General features: G+C 33.5%; 2 protein-coding genes across 2 annotated transcripts; one reads left to right on the top strand and one right to left on the bottom strand.

Moving 5' to 3' along the window:
- The first annotated feature begins 3,590 nt into the window (after positions 1-3,590).
- LOC102580163 (magnesium transporter MRS2-3) lies at positions 3,591-12,381 on the top strand. Its single transcript, XM_006346224.2, has 6 exons — positions 3,591-4,124; positions 5,188-5,424; positions 5,573-5,701; positions 6,303-6,463; positions 7,427-7,673; positions 11,889-12,381. Exons 1-6 carry the CDS (start codon positions 3,690-3,692, stop codon positions 12,174-12,176), a joined length of 1,497 nt encoding a protein of 498 aa, XP_006346286.1. The 5' UTR covers positions 3,591-3,689; the 3' UTR covers positions 12,177-12,381.
- Positions 12,382-15,957: 3,576 nt separating this feature from the next.
- On the bottom strand, positions 15,958-17,450 carry LOC102580491 (uncharacterized). The gene is made up of 4 exons (XM_006346225.2): positions 16,792-17,450; positions 16,607-16,699; positions 16,454-16,530; positions 15,958-16,276 (listed from the first exon to the last, which is right to left on the bottom strand). The coding sequence occupies exons 1-4, from the start codon at positions 17,149-17,151 to the stop codon at positions 16,249-16,251; spliced, it is 558 nt and encodes a 185-aa protein (XP_006346287.1). The 5' UTR covers positions 17,152-17,450; the 3' UTR covers positions 15,958-16,248.
- Between the last annotated feature and the right edge of the window lie 392 nt (positions 17,451-17,842).

Below are 17,842 nucleotides of genomic sequence, written 5' to 3' on the forward strand. Positions count from 1 at the left end.
ATATATATATATATATATATATATATTGGTTGATTTTATACGGCATTGATTGGGTCAATAAATGAAATATAACGTTAGCACAAAACTAATATTCATAAATAATTTTGTCAAATAAAATAAAAGACAAAACAAGTTCTTTAAAAGTTGGAAATTAGTATATACCAATGTGATGTGATGTAATAAATCAAAATTCTAGCAATTCAATCATACAACGCAACCTGAGATTGCGAACTAAAATAAATAACTTTTGAGTTGAACTAGTTTAGTCACAATTTATTTCTCAGTTCATAGCGATTTATAAGTTATGATCTATTTATAAAGTCAATTTATTTTAATCTGCTCAAATTTGATTCCGACCTTTTAGTTAACATCCCTATCGCCTTGTACATTTGAGGCCATACCTGTTGAGACTAGAGAAATTTTGGAGGAAAGTTAGATTGGTTTTAGCCCTTTTGGAGAAATTAGATTGAATTGGACTAAGCCCAATACGATGCACCACTACGATTGCTAATAAGAAGTTACAAACAAGTAAAATTTATATATGATATTTTTAATTAAAAATAATCACTATTACAAATTTTATAAACGAAATTAAGGATATTATTATGGGCATAGAGTTTTAAATGTGAAATTTAAAATTCCATGATAATTACTACTCGTATTTCTCAAGGACAGGATTTAAAAGCTGTCAACGGGCACTATTTTTACGGGCCTTGTGCAATCGCAATGGGGCCGTTCTGGGCCCAATGTGTAATGGGCTGAGCTAAGCCATGTGCTATAAAGAGGGAACTGACATATTTATCCAAGGAAAAATCACTAGAATATTCTATTTAAGACCTTAATTTATTTAATATAATTTTAGTTCTTTTATTTATAATATTAACATTTTAATTACAAATATGACAATTTTTACTCTATCCGAAATAGGAATATTTTAAAAAATTATGATATATAGTAAGAATATTTTGTCCGGCTATCACAAGCTGGATATAGTAAACTACATCCTTGATAGATTATTAAATAAAGAAAAACACTTTGTTTTTTCAGAACAGTTGAATAAATTAAGAAGAATAATGGAAACAAGAAAGAAAGATGGGGAGGCTATATTCTGTTGGTAAATGATTCATCGTAAGAATCAACAAAAATTAACATAAAAACATAGTGTATCACTTAAACATTAACTCTTATATTCATTAATTTAATGTAAATAAAGTGAGTATAATTTTTTGTCGTTTATTTCTGAAATGATATATGTCAACTCGTTTTTAAATTGTTTGATATAATACGATTATCATTATACTTATAACAACTGCACTTTTGAGAATTAAGTTATATTACTATAAGACAATTCTGGTAGAAAGTCTTTTGTTGACAATTAGAAAAGATATAACTAAATCTACCAGCTATAATCGTTCAACTATATATTTATTGCATTACTTTTTACTAGTATAATATATATATATATATATATATAATTAACTTTAAAGTATTGAGCTTTATTGATAGACATTATAAAAAATATTTACCAATCCACTCACTTAAAAAGTTGTAGATCCATAGCTCTTTATAATAAGCAGGTACGTCATTTGTCATAGCTAATCAAATTATGCTAGTAGTGTAAACGCTATTTTATTTATATATATATATACATTGGTATAATGAATTTTTATGGAGTCAACGTAATTAATTACTCTTTCCATTCTTTTTAATTGTCATTATTGTCTTTTTCAAAAGTCAATTTGATTAATTTTCAAAATATTTTAAACTAAAAATTTAGATATTTAAAAACTATACGAAAAGTAGTATAAATTGCAATATTTTACATATCAATATGATGAAAAAATACATTATAAAATGTAAGTCAAAAGTCTTATAATTTGACTATGAAAAAGGAAACCATCACAAATAAAAAGAACGGAAGGAATAACTACTAACATTAAATTCATCGATCCTCACACACTTATAAATACCTCCATCTTCAACTCTACCAACACACAAAGCTTCTAATCATTTCAATATATTAACTCCTCAGCCTAAAAAAAATGAAAAGCAAATCGAAGAACAAATTGGTCGTATTTGTTGTTGCACCCTTTAGGTTTGTGGGCAAAGCTGTTAGCGAATTCTACACTAACAACGTACATGATTTCAATTGTCTGTCCAAGATTTAGAATTTTATTCAAGATTTTATGTTCATTTTTGGTTATGACCAACATGATGATTTGCAAAGTATATGTATGACAAACATAAGTGAAAATATTGACTTAGCGATTTGTTGATAACAAATTTTAATGTCGCTATTGCAAAACTACACAAACTAGTTAAAGCTGTCACTGGCTGAATTTGTTTTTTGTTTAGTTAATTTTCTATATTTAAATTTAAAAAATGTAATTTTTATTTATAATAAATGATGTTTTGTTTGTTTTTGAAGGACATATTAGATTTTTTTTTAAAAAATTATATCAAAAGATTTGTGATTGGCTGAAATAGCGGTTAAAGACAAGCGTCATCAACAAAAGTTGTAGTGGGATATATGGAGATCCAACATTCTTAACTTTTGAGTTTGAGTCCTAGATATGAAAAAAGAATCTTGTTAAGGAGTATTTCCTCCTTAGATGATGAGTCTTACGTGATTCAAATTTAGATTAGTCAAGGCTCCATTATGAATATCGAATATTGAATGAAAAATAAAAAAATATTAAAAATCGTGAAAATTTGTGATTCTCTTAATTAGATGGCAGCACTTGACGACCATTCTAAACTAATAATATGTCTTATGTCAAGAAAATGATCAAAATGGTCCTTGATGTATTGGGGTTGCTTTATTTTGGTCCTCAATATATTCTAGGTGATTGAAATAGTCCTTCATGTATGACAAAATGTGTTCAATTTAGTCTTTTACCCAAACTTAACATTTTACCCCCAAAAACTGTTAAATATAACAGTGAAGGACTATTTCAATCACCTAGAATATATTGAGGACCAAAATAAAGCAACCCCAATACATCAAGGACCATTTTGATCATTTTCTCGTCTTATGTCACTTAACTTGCCATCTTCAACACGTATTTTTTTACACATTACTTTTTCAAAATTCTTTATTATAATCTAAATTATTTAATTATAAATTAAAAGGAGTTAATCCCAATCATAAGTCAATCATACCTATCCTCTTTTAGAATTTGATGGTCTTGTTATTGAAATTTTGTTGCTTCTGCATTCTCTCTAGTGGAGTAGGTTTGCTTAATTTATTTTTTTTAGGAAAATATTTCACATTAGGTGAATAATTTTTTAAAGACAATATCTAGCAGAAAGAGATGGATTTACTTATATACTTTTATTTTATTTAGAATATATTTTTCTTTATATTTTGTTCAAAAATTATTTATTTTATTTTTAAAGCATTTAAAAAGAATAAAAAAACTTACTATTATATAATTAAATTACGATTATTGTTTACATTATTTGACAAATATGTTAATTTATTTAATGGAATGAGAATTACCTAATATTAAATTTATGAGATAAATAATAATAATAAAAAAAATGAATGCATAATTTTCTTCAAGTATTTAATTAAAATTATTATCAAACTAAAAATGTGCCCAACCCATAAAATTTTGGGCGGGTTGGGAGCATAATTAGATACTCTCTGAGCCATTTGTTCACCGATTTAGCTTATCCCGGTAATTATGAGGGGCGTTACTCCGCCGCAGAAATTTTCCGTTCCATCGCCGGACGATGACGCCGATATACACCGACCCAACACCGCCATCCCCGGCGGCGTAACCGTGGGCGCTGCTATGCGAAAGAAGGCCACCGGGGTACGTTCATGGCTTCTGTTGGATTCAACTGGACAGACCCAAGTTGTGGAAGCCGGAAAACATGCAATTATGCGGCGAACTGGACTTCCAGCTCGTGATCTTCGCATATTGGACCCACTTCTCTCGTATCCATCTACTGTATTGGGTCGTGAACGGGCTATCGTCATCAATTTGGAGCATATCAAGGCTATTATTACCGCCCAGGAAGTCCTCTTGCTCAACGCTAGGGATCCCTCTGTTGCTCCTTTTGTTGAAGAGGTTCAACGGAGAATTTTGCGTCATCACCAAGCTACCAAGTCCCAGGTTATTTTCTTGATTTTATATTCTGAGAAATAATCAATTTCTGATGCTTTAGTATCATGTAGCCAACCCCAATAAAATGTATAGATAATAGTTATCTGAATTTTATCCTAATGATTTCGTACCCAACAGAGGGAGTGGGTATAGAAGATTCATACAACCAATCCAACTTAAAATGATTTCTTTTCTCATTTTGATGCTTTGGGGGTGTTTCATCGATAATGTGTGTTACTCTTCTTAGTATTTAGTTGATGATATTGTAAAATGTCCAATCTTAGCTTTTATACTAGTAGTATGTACATTGCTAGGTGTTACTTCTGTAGGTTCTTGGATATTATCAAGTTTGAAATTTTCTATTCAGAATTACTGGTTTTCTATTTTCATGATTATTGCTACTGCTGTTAAAAAGTTGCATTATACTCCACTCTATGGGATGTATGCATGTATGTATGTATACATGCATACCTTTTTCTTAATGATGGTGGTGTTTCGGCCCACTTAAACACACTTTATCTAATCCACCGGAGTCTGCTACTGCTTACAAACATATGTGCCGGGTTAGACCTGAGTGGGATTCTTGGGATCTCTAGGTTGTTACACCTATGCTTCAACTGCTCTATCATCCCTGGGGATCCATGTTGAAAGCCATAGTGCTGATACCTAAAGCGGTAAACCAGATACCTACTACAGGCCAAGCATCAAAATCCCTTTTTTGTTTTATTTTAGATTTATGAAAAAAAATAAGAAATTTGTATTTAGACCATCTAGCAGAAGCTTCAAGTTTAACCAGTTTTGCCGTCTCATTTTGGTTTATAATAGACTTCTTTTTTGCATCTTCAGGTGTAATGCCTAAAATTTTAGATTTTATGACCTATCTCAATTTATAGTCACTTGTGGTCTGTGGGACTATACTGGGTATGTTATTGTTGTATGACCTATCTCAATTTGGATAACTTCTTGTGCTCAAACTTAACTTTGTACTTATATCTGCTTTAATATGGGAGGAGGGGGGAGGACTAGGGGTTGTGATAATTGATCTGATAAAATTGTTGTCATTGTGAATAAGGAAGCTGGAGGGGGTGGCAATAATGCAGACTGGACAAATCTGTATGATCTGGAAGAGCCTCAGTCTGAAGAAGTTTCACCTCCAAACCTCTCTGCAAGCTTCCGATCAATAGATGAGAACAAGGCTGATGGGAAGCAGCTAGCGGGTGAGAATCGAGATGGGCCGAAGCTTCTCCCTTTTGAGTTTGTTGCTTTGGAGGCATGTCTGGAGGCTGCTTGCAGTTGCTTGGATAATGAGGTGAAGCATAATTCTATTGCTTTACTCAAATGTGCCAAACACTGTTATAGGGCTTTATTGCGCTGTTTGAGTTGGTTACTCTTCACTGTCATTGTTGCTCATTTTTCCGTCTTTCTGGTCTTTGTTTTTGTGGTTCTTTCCCAAGCAGGCAAGGACACTGGAGCAAGAAGCTCATCCTGCTTTAGATAAGCTGACATCAAAAATTAGTACTCTCAACTTGGAACGTGTTCGTCAAATCAAAAGTCGCTTGGTTGCTATTACAGGACGTGTTCAGAAGGTATACATTAGATAAAGTTTCTGTATTTCTCAGTACGCTAACTGTCTTGGTTAACTGTTACTGAATAATTCACGAGAAACCTAGCAGCGGATCAAATATTTGAGATGCTAACTTTGTAGGTATATTTTATGCTTTTGACACTGAAACGGTCTATTCAGTCTTAATTCTTTTTCTACAATTCCACACGAATCTCAAGGCATGGAAATTTGGATGGTAAATGACAACATTAATGACATTCATTTATGGAATGCGATTCCATTGAAGTTTATCTATGTGTATATATCTTTAGAAAGGCTGATACTCAGAAAAATAACTTTTCCCTGTTAGAAGGTCAACATGTACTAATATAGTTTTCTAGCAAGTGTTTCACACGTACCATCTGTTAGAATGGTTTAGTTTTGAGGCACTGCTGTTATAGTCTGCAAATTGCTTGTAGATCTAAGCCTCAAAATTGATCTCTAGCATTACTCTTAAGAGAGTACTTTGATAGACAAAGGGTTACAAAATGAACTACCGTGTTCCCTTTCTTTTTGAGTGATTGCTCTGAAATGTGTTATCTACAAATTTTTTGGTACTCAAATCGGCATTTCTCTATTGTTAGGTCAGAGATGAACTGGAGCATCTACTCGATGATGATGAAGATATGGCGGAGATGTATTTGACTGACAAGCTGATGGAACAACTTGAAAACTCTTCTGTTTCCTCTATAAGCGGGCAAGATGGCATTGATGAGGAAGTTATTCAGTCGAACATGGATGATAGGTATGTCATAAATTTCTGATACTCTGATGTCTTATCCTTCCCTTTGTGTTTTAGTACCTCTATATATGTAAACTAGAAGGATCTCCCTTAGTCTGTCATCAACATATTGAGCCTAAGCAGTTTAATTTCAAAACTTATCTTGGAAAATGGTTGCATTTGTAGATAACTTAATGCATTTGGGAGAAGCCAGGATGGCCAGTCATGACAATATATTATCCATTAGTGCTACTTTATCCACATCTTCTCTGCCCTTCAAAAAGTAAACAAGTTTAAATAACCTTGACAGATGATAAAAATTCTTTGGAGCAGCTGAATCTCAAATATTCACCACTATCTGGTTCTCCAGTCTGCAGTCTTTTTCCCTGCTTCATTTTACTTCTAGAGTTTTTGCGCAATTGTATGAATAACTAAACAAGAAAATCTTTTGACCACCAATAGAGTCAATACCTTGATTCTCATTACTATTTATAGTTGATCTGATGTGCCAGCAGAGTATAGTATGCACACATTTATTAATGCTACTTCCATCTGCTGAGATGCTATTGGTCCTTTATTTTCTAAAGAATAAAAAGAGATACACTATCGGTTCTATACTGTGTTTGTCTCTCTTTGTTATGTTGTTTCATCATCTACATCTGACCACATTGAGCTTGTGAAGCAATGTGTCATGCCTCGCCCTGAATGAGTGTCCCTGCAGATATTACTGCCTTATAACTCTTCTGTGGACTTCTATCGAGCCGAATGGATCCCAGAGTCTGGGAAAATGGGACTAGTGTGGATGATTTTCTTGACTGTCAAAACAATGCTATTATGATGAAGTTTTCTTCAAATCTGGTCTTGTATACTGAGATAACTACTGATCAATGCTATTTAAAAATGCTTTTGCACGATCCTGAGAGGTGTCGGTGATGTCGATCAGTGTTTCTATGTCATTCCTAAACTTCAAGCTATTTGATATGTCAGGGTTCCTGTGGAAATCTCAATGGACGCAAATGCAGGTTCCACCAGTTACGATGCAGACACTCCACATATTGACCACCAGCAGGAACGTTTGTATGGTGGCCCTAATGCTCTTAGCCGAGGTAGTCGTGGGACACATACCAGCACGACTCGGAGTGCCATAAGCAAGCATCTGGACGTAGAGGAGCTTGAAATGCTCCTAGAAGCATACTTTGTTCAAATTGACGGTACATTGAATAAACTGAACACTGTGAGTGATCTTTCTAGATAATTGAATTACTCTCACAAGTATATAGATTGTTAGTTTAGCTTCAAGACATTTATACGACTCATTTGTGCATTCTATGAAAAGAATGCTTTACACAAAATAATTTGGACTGGACTTGTAAAAGTTATCTAATACTATTTCATATTTTGGGATGGGTAACTTGCTGTTTCTAGCTAACAATGATTAGTGGGTGCACAATTGATGCATTAAATACTCATCTAGATGCTTGACCCATTTTAAAAAGTTGCATGAATTGCCTTGCCAATATCATTGCATCAATTAAGGGGCTGATTTATTAAGGTAAAACTCCCGTAGACTATTTAATTTATCACACTAAGAGTTCGTAAAACTTCAACTATCATGTTATTGGACGTGTATTTGTACTATTATGTGCATATATGTAAATGCGACTACTTTCATTTTTTGAGGTTGAAAGGATATAGGATAAAATTCGACTACTTCCATCAAAAGTCTACACGTTTTATTTGAACTGTTGATTTTATAGAAATTTTATTTAGCTGAGTTTCCACTTATTAATATTCCATTTTCTCTATAACCACACTAGGGAAAATCCGTCCATCAAAAAGTAGAGAATTTTGATAAATATATGGCTCTCTACCAATCTCAGCAATCACCTATGCCAATCGGAATCTCATGGTTGGATTGAAAATTCGCAAAATAAAAAAACAAAAAATAAAGCAAGAATCTTCCAAAATTTGTACAAAAGAGTTTTCCTTCCATTCGGAGACTCTCGGGTTACATTTCCCTTCAAATTTTCTAAATGAGTGTTGAAGGGACTACTCCCCAAGCCCCATTTCTATTTTGCTTAATGATTAGGACTAATGGATGTAGAGAGAAATCGAAGGTAAAATTGCTGTTCCAATTTTTTTTGCGTAACTTACGATTGCTCAACAGAATATAGGTCTGATCATCTAAAACGACTAGCTTTGTCACACAAAACTTAGGAGTAGGGCGGCTAACGTAATTTTGGATCAACTGTGGAAATTTGATGGGCAATTTGAGAGAATACGGTTAAGTTTTGCAGAGAGATAGATCCATGCCCTGTTACATCCAACTTAAGTTACCAGCTTTTGTATTTTTGTGTGTAGTAGGATTGTGATCTGAGTACACTTTTGTGCATGTTCACTCTCACTGATATATAACCACATGCCTGTGGGCCTTAACCAAAAGTGGAAAATAGCAGAAAGATAAGGGGCCTAAAATGCCATTTATGGTTTCTCTTGGGATGAAGAGTGTTTTGTTGTACGTGTGGTGTGCCTTTTAGAGGAATTGAATTTTAAGGCTTTATATTGATTGTAGTTGGTAGGACAACAATGATTTTCCCCATACCTTCTTGATTCCTATCAAACCATAAATTGACTTAAGAACCAAAAAACCTAATCATCTCCTTTTCTTTTACTTTTAATAACTGTGGTGTCCGGGGCCAGCTTGCGCTCACCTCGACTAATTCCGTGGGATACCTTCCTCTTTTCCTTTTTGTATCCATGTTTGTTGTCTTTACTGCTATTCATTATCTTTTGCTATTTAATTTTCCTTCCCTTCTTTATTTGTGTAATTGTAATGACCATTTAGTGTACAATTGGTGAAATCGAACATTAATCTTATTTATACCAAATAATAGTGATTTCATCCATGGGGCAGAATGTGGATTCACTGTTTTCTTACTTTTTAAATCCACTATTACCGGATAATGGGAGTATGAAAAGTTGGAAAAGAAACTGAAAAACAGTTGTTAGACTGAGAATATTCTTATGTCCCAACTTCTTTAAAGAGGATAAGATACTCTGTTATCACAGAGTTATTTATGAACTTGAATTTTAGAACAAATGGTTCGAGACTCTTATTTTGATTTCTTGAGCTGGGAGAACTATGAATTGGGTTCTGATCAGTGGTGGATCCAGGATTTAGATTCCGTGGGTGCCAAATAGACTTATCGATTAAACTAATTTTATATTTGATTAAATTATTCGTCTTTTCGATTTAAATTAATTTTAGTTCTCTAATTTTTCTTAAAAGAACGTGTGCAACAATTTCCTTTTTCTTAAAACAATGTCTTTCTCAAAAAAATAGGTACAAATGGGATTCGAACCCGCAACATCAGCCTTCTAAAGTTGCCCTCCTACCGTGGCACCACAAGCCAATTTTGTTCTGTGGGTGGCACGCTTTATATAAATATAAATATTATATATATATACCTATGTATATATAGAGTTTCCGTCGAAGTTCGGGGGTGGCGTGGCACCCCCACATGCCTTAATAGATCCGCCTCTGGTTCTGATACAAGGCAGCCCGGTGTATGAAGCATACCACATTTTCCTTAGTGTTAGGTAGTGGCGGAGTAGAAATTTGTACAATTCCGAGGTCCTTTTTGTCTCTGTTCTCCACCAACTTTATAGGTCCGATCATCTAAAAAGACTAGCGTATCGCACAAAACTTAGGAGTAGGGATAATTTTGGGTCCTGTCCATTGAGGGGCATTTGTAATTAGAGGGAGCCTCGTGTCAAACTAGGATGCTCATGGCAATAGTTGATTTGCATGCCACCAGAGTGGCCATTTTTCATTTTTCAGAGAGAGAAAAAGTGAAAGAGGTTGGAGGATAGAATGAGAGGAGAAAAACGAAAGCTTTGAAGTTGAAGAAATCTCCTACAAACCATCTAGACATCTATGCAAATGTATTGATACAAAGCTTTATCTGCATTATCCAAAAATGATTTTCTGATCATATAAATAAATTAATGATGTCCACCAGACATCTCATATTCAACTTGGGTTATTTGTAATTAGCTCCAAAATTAAGTAGTTGAGGGTATGGTATTAGAGCAAATGAAAGTAGTGGTTCCCAAACTCAATGATGTAGTGAGGAATGGAGAGGGAAGGATAATAGAAACAGAACAATGGGGTCACCCTAGCTTTTAGAAGGATGAGACTTCACTGCAAATCTACTATTCATTTATAGAGAAGGATGTTCAAGGAGATGTGCTATAATTCTTCAAAGAGGATTAAAGAAAAAGGAACAGATACAGGCAGTGATTGTGAAGCCCTGATAAAAACAGGGAGCAGATCTTTAGATAGATTGAATTTTTGAAGTCTGTCCAATCCAACTTTTTGATTAAGTGAAGTTCTGTTCTTAATAAATATTTTTGTCCTCCGCTGACCAACAGTTAATTTTGAAATTATGTCCCCATAGTTGTGCACCTCTTGAAATTTGCTTCTGGAAGAGTTTGGACAGTATGTGTATGATTTTTTGTTGGTACATTAAAATATATGTATCAGTTGTATGGCTAACTCTCTTATTGCAAGAGAGTATATAATGGTTAAATATAGAGCCAGAAGTATGTTCTCGAATGGAATCTTTAATGAAGAGTAGCTTGCAGAGAAACTAAGAACCTGACAACCAACCAAGCTTCAGAATTTAGACAATTACCTTAGCATTCAAATGGCATTTGATTCTGATACATTTACCAGAAGAAGAAATCACATCAGTAAGATTATGCATTCTAATTTCTTTGTGTGAGCAACAATGCTAAGTTTTCACATGGAACACAAAGTAAAAGGTGAATCTCCATCAATTAACATTTAACAAGACTATAACCTAAAAGCTGCATCATGGCCTAGTTATAATTAAGTTTATCAAGAAAGAACTTTGTTGTATTTAGAGGAAGAAGACAACCTCAGATATGCTGATCCTGAAAGATTTAGGTTTATGACTGTAGCATCCAGTACACCATTTCAGAATAATTTTGCATCATCATTTCACATGTGCATTATTAATGATACAAGTACAACCTAGGTGATGCACTGCATTCTTCTATTTGTCATCTCTATTTCGTATCCTAGTTTGACTTTCTCTAGCTAATCCCTTTCTCAGTTAATTTTATCTGACTTTTCAAAGCTCGGATTCTAGATGAAAACTACCGTTGGATAAAAATACCGCATGTGGGTTGTAATTGCAAATAATGACATTGATTTTGGAATAGCATTATCCGAGATGAAGTTCGATCACACAAGTCAAATTTGGACATGTACTGTTGTTCGATTACTTACTAACTATATAAATGTCTTTGTTTTCACCTAAACCAGATTCAATGTTAACTACTTTGTATACATGGATGCTGGACTTTAGTTTGTTCCACTGTTGTGATCTCTCTCTTTTGAATCTGTTTTAATTTTCTTCAGCTACGTGAGTATGTGGATGACACAGAAGACTACATCAACATCATGCTGGATGACAAGCAGAACCATCTGTTGCAAATGGGAGTCATGTTAACAACGGCAACTCTTGTGGTTAGCGCCTTTGTTGTTGTGGCTGGAATTTTCGGTATGAACATTAACATTGACCTGTTCGACGAAACAAAATCTGGGATGCCGGAATTCCTATGGACAATCGGTGGTGGTGCCACTGGCAGTCTTTTCTTATATGTAGTTGCAATTGCCTGGGGTAAGCACAAACAATTGCTCGAGTGAACAGAGAGAATTGTGAACATATTGACCTGTATTTCAATTTGACAGATGAAAAAACAAGATAAAGTGAATTTTACCATACCCCATAGTGTGCTATATAACAAGTATATCTGATTCTCCGAAATAATTATTGAATTTGAAAATGTATATTTTAGCTCAAGCATGTTTGATGAATGGTTTCAAGTGATGAAATTTACTTTAGCTGTTATACTGATACAGTTTGACAAGATTTTGTAAGTTTGTGACAGCCTGAAAAGGTAAAAAGATGAGCACCATATCTGAGGCCAAGCCCCTTTCTATTGAATGGTGGCCACCTTTTCTGTTCACAAGGCAACTGAAACTTGAGTTGATAAAGTTCACAATGATCATCATCATATTGAATGGTGATGAAAAACTGGTAAGAAGTTGTGGGCACATTGTGGGGTGAAACTCAATGCTGCATGTTTACATGAAAGGTTGCAGTGTTGGCAGTGAGAGTTTAAAGGCCAAGTCCACTATAGTTTAGAAACCTGAAACGATCTGATAGTAATAATCAGATCTGATCTTTCTTTTCTGGTGGTCCTCTTTTAACTTATGTCATGACCTCGTAACTGCCTTCCAATTTATGATCCTTCTGCCAGCTGTTTCTAAGAAAATGAAATATATTCTACATCAACATATTTCTTTGTGCTACACTCTTCCAGTTCCTCCTCTATCATGTCTGTATACATTTTCTGTCTCAATAATACATGCAAAATGAAAAATAAAAAGTATCTTGAACCATTTATTTCTTCTCTGTAAATTTTCTACCCTCCTTTCACTGGATATATTGTTGTTGTTGTTGTATGTAAGTGCATGAGCTCATAGATGTTCACAAGATATGTTATGACGTCCACAAATTTTTTGAGAGTGAGCTCATTGCTCCTGTCTGACCGGCAACTTGTTGTTTTGCTTGCCCACAGATTTCAGCTAGAGGGTGGTTTTGCCTTTTTCAAAGTTTTTAATGTGTGTATTTTTGGTGTTGAATCCTCTAGACTTGTTTGTATTGAATCCTCCAGACTTTTTTGGTGAAGATCTTACTTTCTCCACGGATCGCTGGTCCCAAATCTGAATAAAGGAGGTGGACAGCGGTAGGCATGTTAACGTATAGTGAATTATTTGTGAATTTTACAGAAAGAAGAAAGGAAATGAAAGTTCCATTTTGGATGAAACTGTATGGGCAACTTGAGAAAAAACAGTAAAGTTTTTGCAGAGAGATAGATCCATACCCTGTTACGTCCAAGTTAAGTTACCAGCTTTTGTATTTTTGTGGTACGGGTTGTGATGTAAGTACAGTTTTGTGCATGTTCATTCTCACTGATATATATAATAACCACATACATGCCTGTGGGCCTTGTAACTAAAAGTGAAAAATGGCAGAAAAATAATGGGACCTAAATTGCCAATTTTACATGGAAGGTGAAGAGTATTGTGTTGTCATGAGAATAGGGAACAGTACAAGGTGAAAATTAAATTCAGGACCATATATCAAAGTTAAATGTTAGGAACTTGTGTGTGCCTTTTTAGAGGAATTGAATTCTAAGGCTTTATTTTGATGGTAGTTGGTAGGACAACAATGTTTTACCCCATACTTTCTTGATTCCTATCTACCACAAATCTTCTTAAAAAGTTATCTTCCTTTTGTATCCATGTTTGTTTTGTCTTTTTAACTCATTATTCATTATCCTTGTTTCCTTTGAGGAGTTGTAATGATCATTTAGTAAACAATTGGTGAAATAGAAATACGAAATGGAACATAATGTGGATTCACTATTTTCTTACTGTTTAAATCTATTATTTGTTGATAATGGGAGTACGAAAAAGCAAATGTTGGACTAAGAATATTCTTATGTCCCAACTTCTTAAAAGAGGATAAGATACTCCGTATCAAATAATTATTTATGAACTTGAATATTAGAACAAATGGTTCATAACTCTTATTTTGATTTCTTGAGTCGAGAGAACTATGAATTCGGGTTCTTAATACAAGGCAGCTCGATGTATGAAGTCAAGGAAGGATCTCACCTCTAAGGATGCGATGTAGACAACTTACCGTGATGTAGATTTTACTGCTCGGATTCGTGACCTATAGATTATGCGCTCATTTGAAGTGGTGAAGGCATATGCTACTGTATAAAAGCAAAAAGTATGTAGAAGTTATGAAGATGTATTAGAATCTAAATAATAAATAACTAAGACTATGGTGGATTGGTGGCTGATGATATTAACGACTAGCGATGGTGGTCATAGGTGTTGTTGTGAGTAGTAACTAGTGGTTATGGTGGATGACAGTAGTTGGTGGTGGCGATTAATAGTTATGGTGATTTATGATATATAATGGTGACTGATAGTGATGATTGTATGTGGTAATTGGCGGTTATTGTAGTAATAGAGGTTGCTGATTGATGATATATAATGGTGACTGATAGTGATGATTGTATGTAGTAATTTGTGGTTATTGTAGTAATAGAGGTTGGTGATAATGATTATAAATGATAACTAGTGATGATGACGACTGCTTGACAATAGTGGTGATTATGACTAAGGATGACGATCGATTATAGGCAATGGCGATAGTGATAGTGGTGAGCTCTACGTTTCAATTAGTGTTTAATCGATTACTTATTGTTGTTTATTTTGGGATCTCGATTATATTTAATTAAATGTTCCATTGATTGGATATTATGAAGTTATCTTTTTTTTTTAATTTCATGTACTTGAAAGATGACTTTAGTTTGAGATAGAATTTAAGTGGGAAAAGTCCAAAAAATAAAGAAATGACATTAAGTCCAACAACAACTTTCAAGCAGACAAAATTCAGGGAGTAAACATACTATAAGTCCATAAATAATTTTTATATAAATTATTCGAATATTGAAGATGCTTCTAAATTAGATAAAGAGTACACTATATATTAAAACATGGCATGTAGCACTGGCCTGGTCAGGCAAATCTCAGGCAGGATCTCTGCACTTGTAAAAAGGATCATGAACTTGCATATAAGAAATATTCCAAATATTAATTTTGGCTTCTCTCAATACATTTTTCTCTTACTACCCATCACCCTATGTTCAATTGTTATCTCGCATATTACAAAACTCATTCTTTACGTTAAGACATAAGATATCGATAATATAAAGTATATGAGATCTTTATAAGGTTATTTTTTTCGACGATAGGTGATTTTATGCTAACTTTTTATTCATCTCTGCCTAATGTTGACATAATAAATCTTTGATTGACTATGATCAGAATGTACTCTTGTCTGGACACCAAGAGACAAATAAGTTCTTGTCTACATTATATAGCCAAGCATTTTCCAAGATTTGGTCAGCTTCTACTGGACACAAAGCTTTTCAATATGAATTTGCAACAAATCTTACCTAATCACAATTCACATATTATTATTTTTAATTAAAAAAAAGTTATTATGGTTATACCTTCTAGCTACTTATTAATAGTCTTGTTTTATTCCATTGTAAGTCTAGTAAATCAATAGAAAACTAAATTGAGGATATTGTTAGAATAATATTTTCTTGGCTTGATTGACTATGATTATTTGTTTCTTCGACTAGAAGTAGAAGACTGCTGACCGAATTTTTCATTTCTTCTCTAGAAATCTTGATTTAATTGAGAACTGATGACATGTCTAATTAATAGTAATACATCATAAATGGCCGGTCAAAAGAGCAATTCTAAACGATTCATTCATTCATTTCGAATTTGGATTAATTATGTCTGAAAATCGTGTATTGAAAAGTAAAAAAAAAAACAAGCTGTTGAACAAGATCTTAAGAAAAGCTAAACTGTAGCTACTATTCATTGACAACAAGATAATTAGAGAGGAAATTAATTCCCATTTTTTTCTCTTAAAGCTGTTTCCCAATGCATTGACAGCTAAAAGAAAACAAAAAAAAAAAAAACAGAAAAAGAAAAGGAACAAGAATCCCTTTAGAGATTCAATTCCTTTTGCTTTGACAAATTTAACTCCTTCCCACATTCTAAACATTCACTTGGCTGCAATTTAACATCAGCATTTTTTTTTAACTGATAGCAATTATCCCCACCTCTTCTCTTCAAACCATCTATTCAGGAAAAAAAAAGAAAAAACATATTAGTTAAATCATCAAAATAATTTATTTGTGGTAAAATAAAAGAGCGGCTCAGTGCACAAAACATCCTATTTTAGCAGGACTGTGATGACTTTACTGTTGCTCCAAGGCTACCATTTATTCAAAAAAAAAAGGGAAAACAGAACTTACTGATTTTCTTGCAATTTGTTTCCAGGTAGTAAAGATGACTGGAAATAACCATAGTGTTCTTGGTATGTAGATCTCCCCTGCATTAAAATAATTATTAGTATTATTTTTTTTCAAAAAATAAATGTTAATACATGCATAAATTGTTTTAAGTACCTGAAAGTGTGTTGCAGAATAACCTTGTGAAAAATCCAATACATTATTTTCCACTGACTTTGTGTTGTTGTTGTTGATATTACTGAAATTGTTCTGTAACAAACAATAGGTAAAAAATGTCACATTCTTTACTTAATGTAAGACATAAATGTATATGTTTAGCAAAAAAAAAAAAAAAAACTTACATTGGAGAAATCAAAGATAGGTGAGCTAGCTGTATCATCCAGTACAGAAAGTTGTTTTTGTTTTTGTTTTTGTTTTTGTTTTTTATCCTTAGCTTTCTGCCTCTTTGGATTACTAATTGGTGCATAATAATGGCCACCATTAATAATATTATGTCCATATTCTTCTTCTTGATGAAAATTTGGAGGTCCTGAAGATGCATCAGATACCATTGACAAATCTTCTTCTTCTTCTTCCTCTGTTTCTTCTTGTTTTTGCTTTAAACTCTTTTCACCTTTACAAGAAGTTAAATAAGAATTTTCCAAGTATAAAGTCCAACCAGACTCACAACCACTACTACATTCTGAATTACCATAATCCATTTTGATTTTTTGGTATGTCTAACAAAAAAATATTCAAGAAAACCAAATGGGAAGTTTTTTTTTTTTTTTTTTTTTTTTGGTGTTTGGGAATGATGAGTAAAAGCACTAGACAAGTATTGTTAGTAGTGAGTAGTGACACCCTTTGTTGTTGCTAAATAGTCCAAGAAATATGTGACACATCCCCTCTTAACTCTATCTATTTAGTCCTTTTTAACAAAAGTGTGGGGTATTTAAGAGGAAAAGGCCAAAAATGAGAGAGGAGATTGGAAAAGACCAAAAGAGAATCAAGGCTGAAATCCTAGACCTGTTTTGTACCCAAGCACTCTATTCTCCCATATATATGAATCAATCACAAAATGACAGTTAGGCATTGACAAAGAGGTGTACACTAACACTAGGCGGATTCAGAATTCAAACTTTTAAGATTCTTATCAGTAAATTTAATGCATTTTTTAAATTATAGTGTATAATTTTTTGTTTTATATTGCAACTCAAGCTCATGACATGTATCGTTCATTTTGGACTCACACCTCATTTTTAAAAGCGTGTCAACCTAAAAATTTGTCAGTCTTGCTTCGATTTGTATGTATCGACCTGTCTTAAGTCATCGTCAATAATATTATATTCCGTGTCAAAAATGATGGGTTCAACTTATCCACTCATTTTATTAGGCGGGGGGGGGGGGGGGGGG

The sequence above is a fragment of the Solanum tuberosum genome, unplaced genomic scaffold, assembly GCF_000226075.1.
Source record: "Solanum tuberosum cultivar DM 1-3 516 R44 unplaced genomic scaffold, SolTub_3.0 scf00073, whole genome shotgun sequence".
Lineage (NCBI taxonomy): Eukaryota > Viridiplantae > Streptophyta > Magnoliopsida > Solanales > Solanaceae > Solanum > Solanum tuberosum.